Consider the following 17211-nt stretch of genomic DNA (forward strand, 5'->3'; position numbering starts at 1 on the left):
GGCTGAATTCTATGACAAAACATTGAAATTCTCCCAGAAAAAAATTACTAAATGCTAGCAACCTATATCAGGGTGAAATTACAGTATTTTTGTTTTGGAATTGATATTACTTGTTGAGATAATTGCTAATATAGTTTTAAAAGTTATAGAAATCTTGGTCTGAGGGCTCAGTTTTGTTCATTTTCAGTATGATGATATTTTTCTTCAGATTCTGATTTGATATTCTTATTTTTTGTCAATTTGGCAGTTGCGCTGAAGAGAATTATTTAGTTAGAAAGAGTTACTACTAAAGGACATTTGGGCTTAACTCATGTTATCCTAATACATTTGTGTTTTTGGTTTTCATTTCAGAGGACACATTGTTAACTCATTTAAGTGAGATTACACACGTGGGAATACCGAATCCTTATAGTGGGATACCAAGTGGTTGAACTTGGTAATGTATTTGGCAAGTGATTATATTTTTATAATGTGATGTAGGAGTCAGACCCAGTGTTTTCACCACTGTGCTTCAGTACCTAGCAGCAGAGTAGGCACTGATATTTGTTGAATGAGTAAGAGAAAGAATAAATAAAACCTAATAGTGAAGGGTGTTGTGGAAGTAAGTAAAGTTAGTTATTGCTAAAAATACTGCAGATGAACGGACGGATGCAGTAGAGTACCACAGAAAGAGCACTGAACCAGGAGTCAGACTCTCGAGTTCTCATTCCAATCTGAAGGTGAATAGCCATGTGACCTTGCACAAGTTTCTGGATCTCTTCCTTGTTGGGTAAAAGGAGGACTCATAATAACCACTTCTGCCTAATTCATAGGTTGCTGAGAGAGTAACATGAAACACTGATATATCAATAAAATGCTTTGCAAATGCAAATGTACAAAGTCAAGGTCCCCCCCGCCCCCCGCCCCGCCACATGCCTAGCACAGTGCCTTGAACAGTATTAGCATGGATATGGACTTTCTCTCTTAATACTAAAAAGGAAGCTAAGAAGCAGAGTTAGGACTGATTCTTGGAGTGATTACAGAGTGTTGAGGGTAGAAGGAGGAAGAAGAACCTGCAAAAGAAGAGCAAAAAAACCAAAGAGGAAAGAGGAGAATCAGGCCTTCTACTTTCCAGACATGATTTCCACTAAGCTTTCTTTATGTTGTTTGGGAAAAGGATAATTAATGCTCAGGAAATAGCTTTTGACTTAATTTTCTGAACTATGCCTAAGTAAATTTTCCCCCTTTCATATGAGAAGTATGTGAGGGTGAAGAGAAGTTCCATTTGGGAGCTTAAAAATTAAAGACCTTTGGGACTTCCCTGGTGGTCCAGTGGTTAAGAATCCGCCTTCCAGTGCAGGGGATGCAGGTTCGATCCTTGGTCAGGGAACTAAGATCCCACATGCCACGGGGCAACTAAGCCCGCATGCTGCAACTACTGAGCATGTGAGCCACGACTAGATAGTGCATGTGCCACAATTACAGAGCCCACGTGCTCTGGAGCCCATGCGCCACACCTGAGCCGGCGTGCCACAACTAGAGAAAAGCCCCTGCACTGCAATGAAGAGCCTTCATGCCACAATGAAAGATCCCGTATGTTGCAACAAAGATCGCATGTGCTGTAACTAAGACCCAACACAGCCAAAAATAAAGTAAATAAATAAATAAATATTAAAAAATAATTTAAGACCTTCACTTAGGTAGTTTGAGTACTTAGGCTTTGATTTTCTGTAATAACCATGAGTAACTTACTGTGAAAACATTGAAGGTCTTAAGTCACTAAACTGTTCTTGTCTGCTTCTGGGATGCCACTGTGGTCTGGACAAGGAGAATTCAGCGAGCATTCAGTATCATGGGAAGCACCTAGGATGAAGCACTTCTTACTCTGTTGCTTAGCACACTACAGTCTTGCGCACCACCAGACTGTGAGCTCTGGGAGGTGTGAAGGCAGGGACTTTTCTTTTGCTCACCATCGTAGCCCTAGCACACAGCAGAAGTATGTGAGCCAGTAAGAGCGTGGGTGAGGAATCATAATCAGATTGGTTATTTCTGATGAAATGGTTTTAAAATTGTGGATATCATTAGGGGATTACTAATGTATTTTTGCTTATTGCAGTACACATATATTTGATTTCTGGAATGGCTTACTTGAGGAAAATCTAAAATGTGATACTTCTGATACATACACCAAACCAGGAAATAATTTCTTTTGTCACAAAAAGATCATTTGCATGTGTAAAAAAAGATTATTTAAAATGGCAAGGTACTTTAGTATATTTATAAAATGATTGAGTTGTAAATTAAGGAAATTAGGGGCTTCCCTGGTGGCGCAGTGGTTGAGAGTCCGCCTGCCGATGCAGGGGACGCGGGTTCATGCCCCGGTCCGGGAAGATCCCACATGCCGCGGAGCGGCTGGGCCCGTGAGCCATGGCCGCTGAGCCTGCGCGTCCGGAGCCTATGCTCCGCAACGGGAGAGGCCACGGCAGTAAGAGGCCCACGTACTGCAAAAAAACCCCAAAAAAACAAACAAACAAAAAAAAAATTAAGGAAATTAGTAAATTTTCAGAAAGGTACATCTTAGAATGTAAGGAACAGCTGAATAAATCTTACTGCCAGTGATCATATGTTGATTATTTTTGGTGGGTGGATATTAGTGGATTGATTATCTCTAACTTTCTTCTTGTTACCACATTTTACAAAAATATAAGAAAAAATTATAGGAGGCAAAATTAAATCATTTAATTATGTGAAACACACCATACTTTTGGAAAGGTGTATGTGTTTCCAGAAACTTTTGGAAAGTTTTTTCGGGGAGGGTTGGAATTTGAAAGTAATAGCTAAAATCCAGTATTTGAATAATATATGGTTGTTAGTTACCTTTCTAACCTCTTACTTTAAATCTGTGTTGTTTAGTATGGTAGCCATTAGCCGTATGTGGCTACTTTTATTTAAATTTAATTTAAATGAAATAAGATTAAAAATTAAGTTCTTCAGTTGCAGTAGCCATATTTCAAGTGCTCAGTAGCCACACAGAAGCATGTGGCCAGAGGCTACTGTGTTGAACAGTGCAGATAGGGAACATTTCCTTCCATCATCAGACAAAGTACTATTGGACAGCACTGTTCTAAATTAATGAAAATTGCTAAGAGATTTCACCAAATTTTATATCCTGAAAATTGGAGAATGGAGTGGCAAGAAATTGAAAACCTTTTCTGTTGGCATTCTTTTTTTTAATTAATTTATTTATAAATTTATTTATTTATTTATTTTTGGCTGTGTTGGGTCTTCATTGCTGCGCACGGGGTTTCTCTTGTTGCAGTGAGTGGGGGTACTCTTTGTTGCGGTGCTTGGGCTTCTCATTGTGGTGGCTTCTCTTGTGGAGCACGGGCTCTAGGCGTGTGGGCTTCAGTAGTTGTGGCACGCAGGCTCAGTAGTTGCAGCTCACAGGCTCTAGAGCGCAGGCTCAGTAGTTGGGGCGCACGGGCTTAGTTGCTTCGTGGCATGTGGGATCTTCCCGGACCAGGGTTCGAATCCGTGTCCCCTGCATTGGCAGGCAGATTCTTAACCACTCTGCCACCAGGGAAGTCCCTCTGTTAGCATTCTTGTGTTAAATTCTCTAGTAAGAGAGAGAGGGAGATGACTTTTTAATTATGGAGTTCTTGCTCTGTTCGTATTTGATGTCAATTACAGCCAGGCCAGGCTGGGACTATTATCCCCATTTTACAGAGGAGATCAAACCTAGGCAGTATTATCCTCATTTTACAGAGGAGACCAAACCTGTAAGTGGAGCAACTATAATTTGAACCCAGGTTTGTCTGAATTTAAATAGTATACTTTTTGTTTTGGACCTCAGGAGTAGTGTTGAGTTGATTGTAATCTCCCAGTTCATTGTCACCAGTCATCAAGGACTTTTCCCCTCTCATCCACAGGCAACCATTTTAATATGTTTGATGTATCTTTTTGTTTGTTTCTGCAAAATACATACTGTAGCATCAAATTCATGATTTTTACATTTGCGTAGAGGGTATTATGTATCTAATGTGAGATTTTCCTACTCTACAATGCTGTTTGATGATTTAAGCACCCAGCCTTCTTCTTTTTTGTAAATTTTGTGAGGAATCCTTTGTAAATGTTGTTAGACTTTTTGGCTTGCTCAGGGAATATTGATAGGATTATTTGTCCCCAAATGATGTATATAATTCTTAAAATTTAATCCTTGAATATTTACTGAATATTTACCACAAGTCAACTACTGGCCAGGGGAGTATAGCAGTGAACAAAAGAGACAAAAGTCCTTGCCTACACACAGGTTACAAAATAGATAACAAGTAAAATACATAGCATAATATTTTCAGAACCATAAATCAGGGGAAAAGGATAGAGAATGCCAGGTGTGAGTAGAGCTGTATTTTAAATAGGAAGGACAGAAAAGTCCTCGCTGAGAAATTGACATTTGGGTAAAGATTTGAAAGAGATGAAGGAACAACCCATGAAAATACTGAGGGGAAAAGCATTTCAGGCAAAGGGAACAGTGAGCATGGTAGCCCTCAGGTAGGGGTGGGGATGCACTTGATAAATTTGACCTCCTGGAAAAGAGATCTGTGTGGGTGGAAAGATGGGGTGGGGGTCCAAGAGGTAATGGGGTTAGGTCCTAGGGCCTTGCAGGATAGTAAGGGATGATGCCAGGTGCCAATCACACCTTAAAGGCCCATATGCAGTCAGTCTTAGGAATTTAAATTTGAATTTAACTGTAAAATGCAGCTCGCAAGCGACCCTAAAGCTCCTTGCATTCCAGCTTGTCCAGCATTCCTTCTCTTGTGTCTGGAATCCTCTCCTCCCCCTCATCCTTCATCTTTGATGTTTTCCCTGACCTTTTCTGTCTGTTTTATTTGCACCCACATCCCTGTTCCTATCTCAGTCTGTACTTACAGAATGGCCATCTTATCATGTTTACTGTTTTATGCCTTCAACCAGGAACTCCTTAAGGATGAGGATGATGTATATAATTTTTTATGGGTTACTTTTGTTTTCTTCTTCACCATTAGGAGGTCAGTGATTACTTCTAACAGATAGTGGTGTATGGGAGCATTGTGGTTGCTGTTTTTTTTTTAACTTGAAATTTTTATTGAGCTAATTGTAGATTCACATACAGTTGTAAGAAATAATACAGAAAAAAAGACAAAAAACGAAAAATTAAAAAAAGAAAAAAGAAAAAAAGCAGTGCTGTCCTTTTGTATACTTTGTCCAGGTGCAGCTGCTTTTTGTGCTTCTGATTTATATGTAGGCTGGAAAGGGGGATAGACAAGCTGTTAGAATTATGTCAAGTAAGAGGGAAAGCATGAGGCATTCTCTTGTGAATGTAATAATACATGAACTTTAGCATGTGGACTTTATTTTAGTTGCCTTTTTGCTTAATTTTTTAGTATGTGTTTCAGATACCGACGTTATTATATAACTGACTTCTGTGTAAGTGATATGATATAGTATTTCTTTTTCTTTAAGCAAATTGAATTTTTCATACAAATTCTGTTGAAAGTAATGAAATGATTTATGTGTATGCTTTGTTTTAGGTTGTTTCACGAAGAAATCCAGAGGATGTCCAGGAGGTAACATGTTTATCCATATGAAAATTTTATTTTATGTATTTGACAAAAATTTAATTAAATGCTTTATTGAGGAAACAATTATTTGTATGTCAGTTTTTGTATTTGTATGTTTATCTGGAGATTGTCTGCAATTCATTAAACAATAGCTGAAGTATCTTATTTCAGACCTATTAAGTACATGTTAAGTTTCAGTAGGTGTTAAGTTATATAAATAAGAATTTCAGGAATTATAGTGCCGTTTAATAATGTGATAATTTTTCTGATAACTACCACTCATAAGATTTCAGTATCAGTTAAGGGCCCCTCTTTACCTATTTCAAAATCATGATGCCTGTTTGGTAAAAAAAAAAAAAAAAAAAAAAGGAAGTATTTGGTAACTAGTACTAATTTTAAAGATCATAATAATAAATTATGTGTTTCCGTTTACTTTCATTTTTATACTGAGTTGGCATGTTAGAAAACTGCTTTGGGTGTAGATGTTTCTTTTTAAAATTTTGTAGTTCTTTTACAGACTATTTCCCTCTTTCTGAAATAACAGCTTGTTATATTTTTGCTTAAAGCTGTGGAATTCTCTATTTATAATTACTTTATCCTTGTTATATATCCTTTAGGAATCCTAACTGTGAGGAGTTAGCTTTTTTTTTAACATTTTAAAATTTACTTTCATTTTGGTCCTTGCTTATTTACAGTAGGATTAGAAGAGCATATAGATATATATATATATTTTTTCTTCCTACTAAAGTGTTTAAAACAGATGTTGTAAATTGGCAGTCTTGATTCTGCAAGTTATTTTTTTAATTGCATTTTAATGTCTTCAGGTGGGCTATATGCTTTCTATTTAGCCACAAACCCCACTACTCCTTACTGTACATACCTGGCTTGATTCATAGATTTAAGTTGATTGTTTGCTGCCGGTTGGTTTGAATTTGTGACACATATTTAGATAATATTTTAACTTTTATATATTACCGTTACTTGCTATATCTGATCTGATACTTGTTTTTGTCCTGTTCTTAAAAAGAGTTCAATAAAAGACACATTTTAAAATGATTTCATACTTTTTCCTTAGCGGTTTTAAGATATCTCACCCCACCCCCCACCTATAGCCAGGAAGAGAATATTGTAATATTGTTATTTAGGAAGAAAAGGCTATATCTAGATCTATGTCTAGATCTGTATCTATATATCTCTATCCTTTCAAAATGGCAGTGAAAATAACTTGTACCTTTGATTGATAAAGTACTGTTTTTACTTAAGTGTCAGTTGATTAGTATGAACTATTCCTTAGAATTCTATTAATTATGTTGAATTAATAGTCAATACCAGGCTATTCTGCTTTTGAAAATTTACAACTCTGTTAGAATTGAAAATGGGTTGTGTTTCTGTGCTGTAGTGATTGCTGTGCTGTAGTTTGTGATTGCTGTGCTGTAGTTTGTAGCTTGATGTTCCCCTTTTCCAGGGAGAATCCTGAACCAACCTATCCATGAACATACTCTCTGCCATTTCCTTAATCCTTTTTTGGGGAAATCTCTTTTATAATAACAACTGTTGGTGAACCATTCATCAGAAAACTCTTGTAAGTGTCCTTTAGTTAGATGATTGCATGGTCCTTTGTTAGAAATGGAATACAATTTTGAAAAGAATGTCTTCTGTCTAGCTTGCTTCTTGAAGTATAAATAACCTTGAAGTTATAGCAACATTTTTTGGTTTCCCACGTATTTCATTTAAACATTGGAATTCTTATTTAGGAGAGGAATTTTACCACCTAGAATTTGTTTCTATTTCCTTTTTTTTCACTTTCTTTCTCTGTTAACAGATTCATTTAGTTATTGCTTAGAATTTAGTCATGCTTCACAAGTGCTATTGAAGATCAGTAGATGTACTGCTTGTCTAAGCAAGTATAGGGCTAATAATATGGTATCCTTATAAAAGTGGAGAAATTTGGCTCTTTTATACACACACACACACACACACACACACACACACACACACACACACACACACACACACACACACACACACACACACACACCCCTTGGTGCATGCTACCAGATAGCTCTGTTTTCTTCTAAGGATGCCAAAACACTCATATGGAGTAAATAATTTAAAATTATCCAGGATAGTTTTTTCTTTTTATCTTTTAAAAATTCCCTCTAAATTTTTATTTATTAAGAGCAGCATGGGTGAATCTTAAGGGGGACAGCAATAGTTAATGTAGCTTCTTGTTCAGTAGATTCTCTAGAGCAGGGGTCCCCAATGCCCCGGGCCACGGACTGGTACTGATCCGTGGTCTGTTAGGAACTGGGCCGCACAGCAGGAGGTGAGTGGCAGGTGAGCGAGCAAAGCTTCATCTGCCGCTCCCCATTGCTCGAGTTACCGCATGAACCCCCCCCATGCCTCTCCCTCCCTCCCCCCCCAATCCGTGGAAAAAGTGTCTTCCACGAAACTGGTCCCTGGTGCCAAAAAGGTTGGGGACCGCTGCTCTGAACACTTGCAGAAGGTAAAGAAAAAGATGGAGATGTTGTGCCCTCCTCCCCCCACCTTTAAAAAAAAAAGTAACCTATAGCTCTGTTTTTCTCTAGGTAGTAAATTTCACTGGGGAAATGTGGGAAGGGAGAATCAAAATAGAACTTTCTATGTATCATGTCAGAAATCTCTAACGTTGAAGTCATTTCATAAATAAAATAGTTTTAGAAAAGCTATTTGAGCACATTCGGAAATGTGTCAAGGGAAAGAAAAAGCTCTTCAAAAGGGGAGGAAAGAAAATCTGTAAGCAGATAGTATGGTAGTGATGTTATAGGAAAAGATGATCCAGCTAGTTTTAAATATTATATGAGAGTAAAAAGGACAAAGTTAATTGAATTGAGTGGTTTTGTAAAAGATCTAAAGTTTTTTTGGTATCGTTAAGAGAAATTATCTGAAAAGAAAGCATTTGTTTTATGTAAAAAGTATTTAAGGCAGTGTTTTTAATGAAAATTAAGCTTTTATTAAATTTGTAGTCTATTATGATTGTCACTGAACTAATATTTAATTGAGGAATTTTATTCAGAGTAACTATAATAAATAGGAAATTTCTGCAGGGTTGGTTCTGCAGAGTAATAGCTGTTAATATAACTTTTTTTCCCTGATAGGAAAGAATTGATTATTAGAAAAAATATGTTTTACATGTATCTTTTGGGACTTTGTATAGTCCAGTTATAGACATCCATACTTGCTGATGTAATGGACATGTGCTTTTGTTCACATTTACATTTTGAAGATTTCTAGAAATGTCCAAGCTCAAAAGGAGTAAGAAGAAAAGGAGGCAGTAGATGGTGACATTTTGGGGATGCTTTGATTTCCTGCCTTTTTTGAGGGTTTATATTTGCTCTTAGGTATTTCACTTCTACAGTCTTAGAGTCCAGAATAAGGAATATATGAGTGAATAAATTAGGGCATGGTGAAGAAACACAGGTTCTCTAATTTTTGCTATGACAGACTATCTACTGGTTTATATGCCATGGTATTATTATTATTATTGTGATTCAATTGTTGACTTTTGCCCTTTAAGTTACTCTGACTTTATCTGAAAATGACCCTAACTAGAATATAATTTTTTTTTTTTTTTTTGTGGTACGTGGGCCTCTCACTGTTGTGGCCTCTCCTGTTGTGGAGTACAGGCTCTGGACGCGCAGGCTCAGCGGCCATGGCTCACGGGCCCAGCCGCTCCGTGGTATGTGGGATCTTCCCGGACCGGGGCACAAACCTGTATCCCCTGAATCGGCAGGCGGACTCTAGAATATAAATTTTATCTGCAGATTTAATTGTTTCCATGAGCTTCAGTCTTTTGAATAGTTCTCATGTCTCATTTATAATGGCTTTAAGGATTGCATTTCCCTTATGTAAGATTACTGTCATGAGGACTTCACTGGTGGCGCAGTGGTTAAGAATCCACCTGCCAGTGTAGGCACGGGTTCGAGCCCTGGTCCGGGAAGATCCCACGTGCCACAGAGCAACTAAGCCCGTGTGCCACAACTACTGAGCCTGTGCTCTAGAGCCCGCGAGCCACAACTGCTGAGCCTGCGTGCCACAACTACTGAGCCTGCGTGCTACAACTACTGAAGCCCGTGCACCTAGAGCCCATGCTCCGCAACAAGAGAAGCCACCTCAGTGAGAAGCCCGCGCACCGCAACAAAGGGTAGTCCCCACTCGCCGCAACTAGAGAAAGCCCCCGCGTGGCAACAAAGACCTAACACAGACCAAAAAAAAAAAAAAAAAAGGATTACCGTCATGAGCCCACCACCCATTTCCCCCTTAAGCCCTTGGCAAGTGTGGTAGCACCATAATTTGATCTATTTAAAAAATATAAAAATAACACTATTTTCCCGTGACAAAATTATGTTAATATATCAAAATTAGAAACTACAGAGAAGCAAGATAAGAAAATTAAAATCACTTGTAATCTCACTGTCCTGAGACCTTTTACTTTTCGAGTGTTGGTTTGGCTCTCTCAGTTAGTTCCTCTTACTCTGTCTTTTACTGGAACTGTTGATTTTCTGCTGTCAGCATTTGTCTTGTTTACTTCCATTTAAAATAAAATCTCTTCTTCCATCCAGGTGTCATGTGTCATGGCATAGCTGAGCTTCTTAAATACTTACTTTGTGCTTGGTTTCTTCTTTACTTCTGCCTGACCCCCATCATTCAGTTGTTAGATTCCTCATCTTGTTAGAAATGCTGAGAAATGTTTTCTGAGTGATTACCACCTCTCTCCCGATGACTCCCCAGTTAATACCTCTTGTTTAGTTTTTGCTCTTGAACTCCAAACCTGTCTTTTCTATTGGACAACTCCAATTAAATGCCTCACATGCACCTAAATAAAATATGTCTAAAATTGAACTTCGTTCTTATCTCAAAACAGTGTTTTCTCCTTTGCTCTTCACCTTAGGGAATAACACTACTATTTATCTAGTTGCAAAAGCCAAAATTTAATAATTATATTTGGCATCTCACTCTCCTTTTAAATACTTCATTCCCAACCACTTCTCTCTCTCTGTCTTTTTTTTTTGTTGTTGTTCTAGCTGTTATGTCCCTTCAGTGTGCCCACCTAAGTCAGTACTTTGTGTAGGTGCTCCTTCCGTAATACGCTTGGGCTACTGTTTTAAGCATTTATCATGCTGTCTTGTGATGTAGTTATTGTGTTGGCTTATTCTTCCTAATTTGACAGGGAACTCTTTAAAGGAGGGACTTTGTTTCTCATTTCTTCATCCTTTGTGCCAACACAGTGCCTAGCATAAAGTAGGCTCATGAAAATATTTGTTTTGATGACTATTTTTGTTGTCAAGTAAATGAATAAAAGGAAGGATAAGGAGGAAGCAGTTTGTTTAAATTAATTCATATTATAGTCTGACTAGTCTCCTAGGATTAAAAGCAAGTCTTCTATATTAAAGCAAGACACTTAGTAATCATGGTAGAATTTTTGATAGTATGGCAGAGTTTAGTGAAGAATTTCTTATATACAGGAGTAGATTTTTTGACAAGTCTCTTAAATCACACTTGGTTATCTCTTTGGCCTAAGATTTGCTTATTAGCATTACACTATTGAGTTTGTTAGAAGTGAAATAATTAGGTTTTTCAGAAGTAAAGGCCCCAATATACCAGGTAATGGAATTAAAAACTCAGTTTTACCCTATTTTGTGGCAACTGAGGGGCTGAATCAGCGACATCAAGGCCATGTGTCAAATTCTTTTTATTAAGTGTTTTTTTCTTTCTAATTTAATCTAAATAAGTTTAGACAATAATTTAAACTAATGAAAGTAAACTTTTACATGTTGTATAATCTAAATGATTGTTATTTTGTTTTTTGAAATATCCTAATTTTAGTGATATTCTGATCAGGAGTTACCTTGCCTCCTGAAATCTTGTTACTATTTTTATTGAGGTTTATGAAATGCAGAAGTTTAGGTTAACTATTTGCTACAAAGCCATTTTTTTTCAGGGTTTTTCAGATTATTCTTTTAGGCAAGTGCTGAGTATGTTTTTTATGTTTAAAAATTGTCTAAACTACTTTGTGTTTATAAACATGCTGTTTTTGAGATGAATATATATTTTGACATCTAACTCATTTCCAGGGTAATAGTAATTAATGTTTGAAGAGGTTAAGTGACATTTTATGTAGTGTAAACCTTTTTTGTACCAGGTTGATATGTTTCTAGTATGAAGAAAATAGTACTTGTTTAAAATGAAATTTAAAAACCCAAACAGAACAGTTTGAGGAAGAATTGCTGCTTTATATTTTTAAATAAAATATTATTAGTTAATTTTAGACAGTTAACCATATTGGTTAGAACGTATATGTTTGCCTTTGCATGACAATTTTGAGCACTTGAATAAAAAGATTATTTGTTTTTCAGATATCTATGGTTTCACTGTGAGTTACACATTTAATTATCTTCTCTCTTTAGATAATTGTATGGAAGAGATACAGTGACTTTAAGAAACTACACAAAGAACTATGGCAAATTCACAAAAACTTATTCCGACGTTCAGAATTGTTTCCTCCATTTGCTAAAGGAATAGTGTTTGGTAAGTGATTATTTTGAAATTGTGATTTTGAAAAGTGATGATTAGCTAATTATGTATATATACTGAACACTGAAACACTGTACCATGAAGTCAGAAGCCCCTTATTAAGATAATTCCTATCATGCCTCAAGCAATTGAAGTTGTTTTTTCATGTTCTTTTTTTTTTTAAGATAGGAGATTCCTATTTTATTTCTCCAGTGACATATTTGCTATTGAATATAAATTAAAGGCCTGCTTGCACACCAAAGCCAAGGCCTTTAGTTGGTTCAATCAAAGAGGTAAGACCTCTGGCTGGTTCACATGAGAATCGTCCACTCCTTGGCCCAGATTTTGGGATTTTGCCAGCTTTGGATTCATCAGTAATTTCTTCAGTATCCTTAAGTGTCAGATCCTCATAGTAGTTGTCATTTATTTGAATCATTGGTGCATTTACACAGGCCCCTAAACATTCCACTTCTATAAGAGTGAAAAGTTTGTCAGGTGTAGTCTCCCCAACCTTTATTCCAAGCTTTTTCTGAGTAGTCTCCAGTATGCTGTCAGAATTTCAAAGCATGCAAGGTATAGTAGTGCAGACTTGAATATGATACTTTCAACTGGCCCTCTATTATACATTGTATAAAAAGTTGCTACTTCATATACTCTCATTGGAGGTATTTATAAAACTTTTGCAGCCTTGTTCATAGCAGAGATGGGCAGCCATCCATTCTGTCTTTGGGCTAAATCCAGGACTGGAAGCACAGCTGCTGCTTTATGCCCTTCTGGGTAGTTTTTTACAATGGCCTCTATCCTCTTATAGTTTTCTGGTGTGAAATCAAATGGAGTATCTGGGTTATTCTCAGGAGTATCTCTCTGCACAAATAAGGCTCCTCCAGCTCCATTCTGCACAGTTGTCTTATGCAAATTCCTTATATGTCTTCCCCACTGGGCAGTGAGGCAGGCCGCGTGGGCCCGAGTGCCACGGAGAGGAACATGGCAGGCCAAACTGCAGACCTTTCAGGTCACCTGTTTTTTCATGTTCTTGCTGTGGTTTTGTTAGAATGCATTTACTCCTTTCTTTCATGAGAAAACAGCACCAGAACAACAACTCAAACTCTAACCGATGAAGCAAATAGAAAAACCCTGTAGGAACATGAGGTGACATTGAATTATTCTTATACAGTTGTCCCTTGGTGTCTGTGGGGGATTGGTTCCAGGACGCCCTGTGGATACCAGAATCTGTGGATGCTCATGTCCCTTATATAAAATGGTGTTGTGTAGTCAGCCCTCTGGATCTGCAGGTTCTGCATCTATGGATTCAACCAACTGTGGATCGACACCTCATATAAGTGAAATCATACAGTATTTGTCCTTTTGTGACTGGCTCATTTCACTTAGCATAATTTCTCAAGATTCACCTATGTTGTATCAATAGCATGTGTCAAAATTTCCTTCTTGTGTCTGAATATAGTCCATTGTGTGTGTAGACACCATTTTGTTTATTTTTTCATTCATCAGTGAACACTTTGATTGCTTTTACCCTTTGGCTATTAAAAATAATACTGCTGTGAACATGGGTGTACACATATCAGTTCAATTCCTGCTTTTAATTCTTTTGGGTATATACCGAAAGTGGAATTACTGGATCATATGGTAATTTTATTTTTAATTTTCTGAGGAACCATCATATTGTTTTCCTTAGTGGCTGCTCTATTTTACATTTCCACTAGCTGTGCATAACGGTTCCAGTTTCTCTTCCTCCTTGCCAACACTTGTTATTTTCTGTTATTTTGATACTTTGGTGTTCTTTTTTTGCCTTCGTTTTCACTTACTTAGTTTACTTTTTCTTTTTCTTTTATTTTTTGCGGTACACGGGCCTCTCACTGTTGTGGCCTCTTCCATTGCGGAGCACAGGCTCTGGACGTGCAGGCTCAGCGACCATGGCTCACGGGCCCAGCCGCTCCAGGGCACGAACCCGTGTCCCCTGCATCGGCAGGCGGACTCTCAACCACTGCGCCACCAGGAAAGCCCTTAGTTTACTTTTTTTTATATTAAATTCTCTTTGTTAAAAAAATTGATATGTTTTTTAATCCCTTGACTGGACCTTGACCAACAGAGTACAGAATGTTATTTCTTGTTTTTTCTATAACTTTACCATAAATTTTCTTGTATGGACAGCTTTATATTCATCCTGTTATTTATTTTAAAATTAATTAATTTTTGGCTGTGTTGAGTCTTCATTGCTGCGTGCTGGCTTTCTCTAGTTGTGGCGAGTGGGGGCTACTGTTTGTTGCAGTGCACGGGTTCTCATTGTGGCGTCTTCTCTTGTTGCGGAGCACAGGCTCTAGGCATGCAGGCTTCAGTAGTTGTGGCATGTGGGCTCAATAGTTGTGGCTCACAGGTTCTAGAGCGCAGGCTCAGTAGTTGTGGAGCATGGGCTTAGTTGCTTCATGGCATGTGGGATCTTCCTGGACCAGGGCTCGAACCCATGTCCCCTGCATTGGCGGGCAGATTCTTAGCCACTGCGCCACCAGGGAAGTCCCATCCTGTTATTTTTTAAAAATCAGTTTCTGCATGTGGAGTTGTAGAGTCAAAGTATATGGACGTTAGTTTTCAAACTAGACAGTTTTTTTTTCAGGTTATAAAGTACCATATGCAAATAACTCAGATGATACAGAAAACTACTTAAAATAAAAATTCAACCTTAATACCATTTCCTAGATGGTATAACATTTTAGCATAATTTTTAGACTCTGTGTGTGTGTGTCTGTGTGTGCTTGTGCTTGTGTGTACATATGAGTATGCACATGCTTCTTTACCTTTCTGTACATTTAAACTTCAAAATTGAAGTCTTGCTAAATGTAGTCTTGAAACCTCTTTTTCATACAGTGGTATATTGTGATTGTCTTTTCGTATCAATAAAAGAATCTACATTATTAATTTTAATAGATGCATAGTATTTCAGTTTTTGTATATACCATGATTTATTAACCAACCTTTTACTCATATATTATTTTTAGCTTTTTGGTATTATAAACAACACTGCTTAATATTCTTATTTGTACACTGTAATGCAGATGTGCAATTATTTAATTAGGATAAATTCCTGGGAGCAAAATTGCTTGGTCAAAGGGTATGCATATTTCTGTGACTTTTGTTGCATATTGCATTATTGTTTTCAAATAATTTTAACATCAGTATTCTTTATACATTGGAATAACTTTAGAAGTCAAAGTAATGCAGGTATACCTAAGAAAATTGAAAAACAAAGCACAAAACAAAGCTAATAGAAGAATGTTCAATAAAAAGCAGTAGTTTCCTGGAGAGCAGCGTCAGGATCATGGTAGCATGAGATGATCCCTTCTTTCCCCTTCAGTCTATAACTAGTAAAACAACTCAACAAAGTTTCCTTTGCCTAACAGAACAGGATGCTGAAGAGATCCACACATTTTTACATCTGAAGGTGACTGGACTGAGCACATAGAGGAGGTGGAACCAGGGGAACAGTGGAGGTGGTACCTGCAACTCCAGCCCCTGGCCATGGTGACTGAGTCCACAGCCCCAGAGAATGTGGTAACAGCAGTGGAGGCAGCGCACATGACTCTGGCCTTCCAGCTGCAATGGCACCTGCAGCCACAGGGGACCATGCAGCAGGGCATGTGATCCCGCTGATGCACTGTCAAAAGTCAATGATAAGGAAAGAATTTTAAAGGCAGCCAAGGGAAAAAAGATAGTAACCTGCAAAGGTACCCCCCCATTGGGCTTTCAGCAGATTTCTCATCAGAAACTCTATTGTCTGGGAGAGAGTGTGATGACATACTCAGAATACTGAAAGATAAAAAATGTCAGCCAAGAATAGTCTATCTGGCAAAGTCGTTCTTCATATGAAGGAAAAATAAAGGCTTGCCCACACAAACAAAAGCTAAGGCAATTTATCACCATTATACCTGTCTTATAAGAAATGTTGAAAGGAGCTCTTCTACCTGAAATGGAAAGGCAAAAGTACACAAAACTTCGAGTAAGGTGATAAATAGATAGAATCAGAAAGTACAGCTCTGTGGCAGAATAGGTTGTTAAACACAATTGTGACATAAAGATTAAAGGGAAAAAAGCATTAAAAATAACTAGCTACTTCAACTTGGTAATTAACTCACAACATAATGGATAATATGTGACAACAAAAACATAAAAGGGGAAAAAAGAAACATAAAACGGGAAGAGGGAAAGGATGGAACTGTATAGGCAAATGAAGATATGATACTATCAGCATAAAAAGGACTATCTTATCTATGAGATGTTTTATACAAACCTTATGATAACCACAAAACAAAAAATCTAGAGCAGAAACATGAAACATAAAAAAGAGAAAACTGAGCAAAACATCACAGAAAAACACCAAACTGGGACTGCTCTGGTGTTGCAGTGGATAAGATTCTGCACTCCCAATGCATGGGGCCTGGGTTCGATCCCTGGTCAGGGAACTAGATCCCACATTCATGCCACAACTAAGGAGCCGGTGAGCTGCAACCAAATAAATAAATATTAAAAATAAAAAAATCTTAAACCCCCCCCCAAGAACACCAAACTAAAATGGCAGACACAAACACAAGAAAAAAAAACAATGAAGATAGAGAGCAACCAGAAAATGATAAATAAATGGCAGTACTAAGTCTTCATATGTCACTAATCATCCGAAATGTAAATGGATTGAATTCAATCAAAAGAAACAGTGACCAGATGGATTAAAAAATAAGACCCAACTATTTGTGGCCTCTGGGATACTCAGCTCTAAAGACAAATACAGGCTCACTGTAAAGAGATGGAAGATGATACTCCAAGCAAATGGCAGCCAAAAGAAAGCAGGTGTAGCCATACTTAGACAAAAATAGACTTCAAGTCAAAAAACTAATGAGACAAAGATGGTCATTATATAATGGTAAAGGGAACAGTCTGTCAAGAAGACATGACATTTACTAATAATATATACATCTAACATAGCACCAAAATATATAAAGCAATTATATAACAGTCGTAAAGGGAGAAACTGACAGCAACATAATAATAGTAGGGGACTTTAACACCCCACTTA

The 17211-nt window shown here is 37.4% G+C and overlaps 1 protein-coding gene and 1 pseudogene across 3 annotated transcripts in view; one reads left to right on the forward strand and one right to left on the reverse strand.

Annotated features, from left to right (window-relative positions):
* The window catches only part of RPS6KC1 (ribosomal protein S6 kinase C1), a 212595-nt gene that overhangs the window by 14144 nt on the left and 181240 nt on the right, over positions 1–17211 (forward strand). For all 3 annotated transcript variants that reach the window (XM_060131314.1, XM_060131349.1, XM_060131322.1), the window contains exons 2-3: positions 5550–5585; positions 12026–12146. In XM_060131314.1, the coding sequence (XP_059987297.1) occupies positions 5550–5585; positions 12026–12146 (157 nt within the window). The remainder of the gene's footprint in view (positions 1–5549; positions 5586–12025; positions 12147–17211) is intronic.
* Positions 12370–13117, reverse strand: LOC132515774 (NADH dehydrogenase [ubiquinone] flavoprotein 2, mitochondrial-like; annotated as a pseudogene).

Source organism: Lagenorhynchus albirostris, chromosome 2 (assembly GCF_949774975.1).
Source record: "Lagenorhynchus albirostris chromosome 2, mLagAlb1.1, whole genome shotgun sequence".
Lineage (NCBI taxonomy): Eukaryota > Metazoa > Chordata > Mammalia > Artiodactyla > Delphinidae > Lagenorhynchus > Lagenorhynchus albirostris.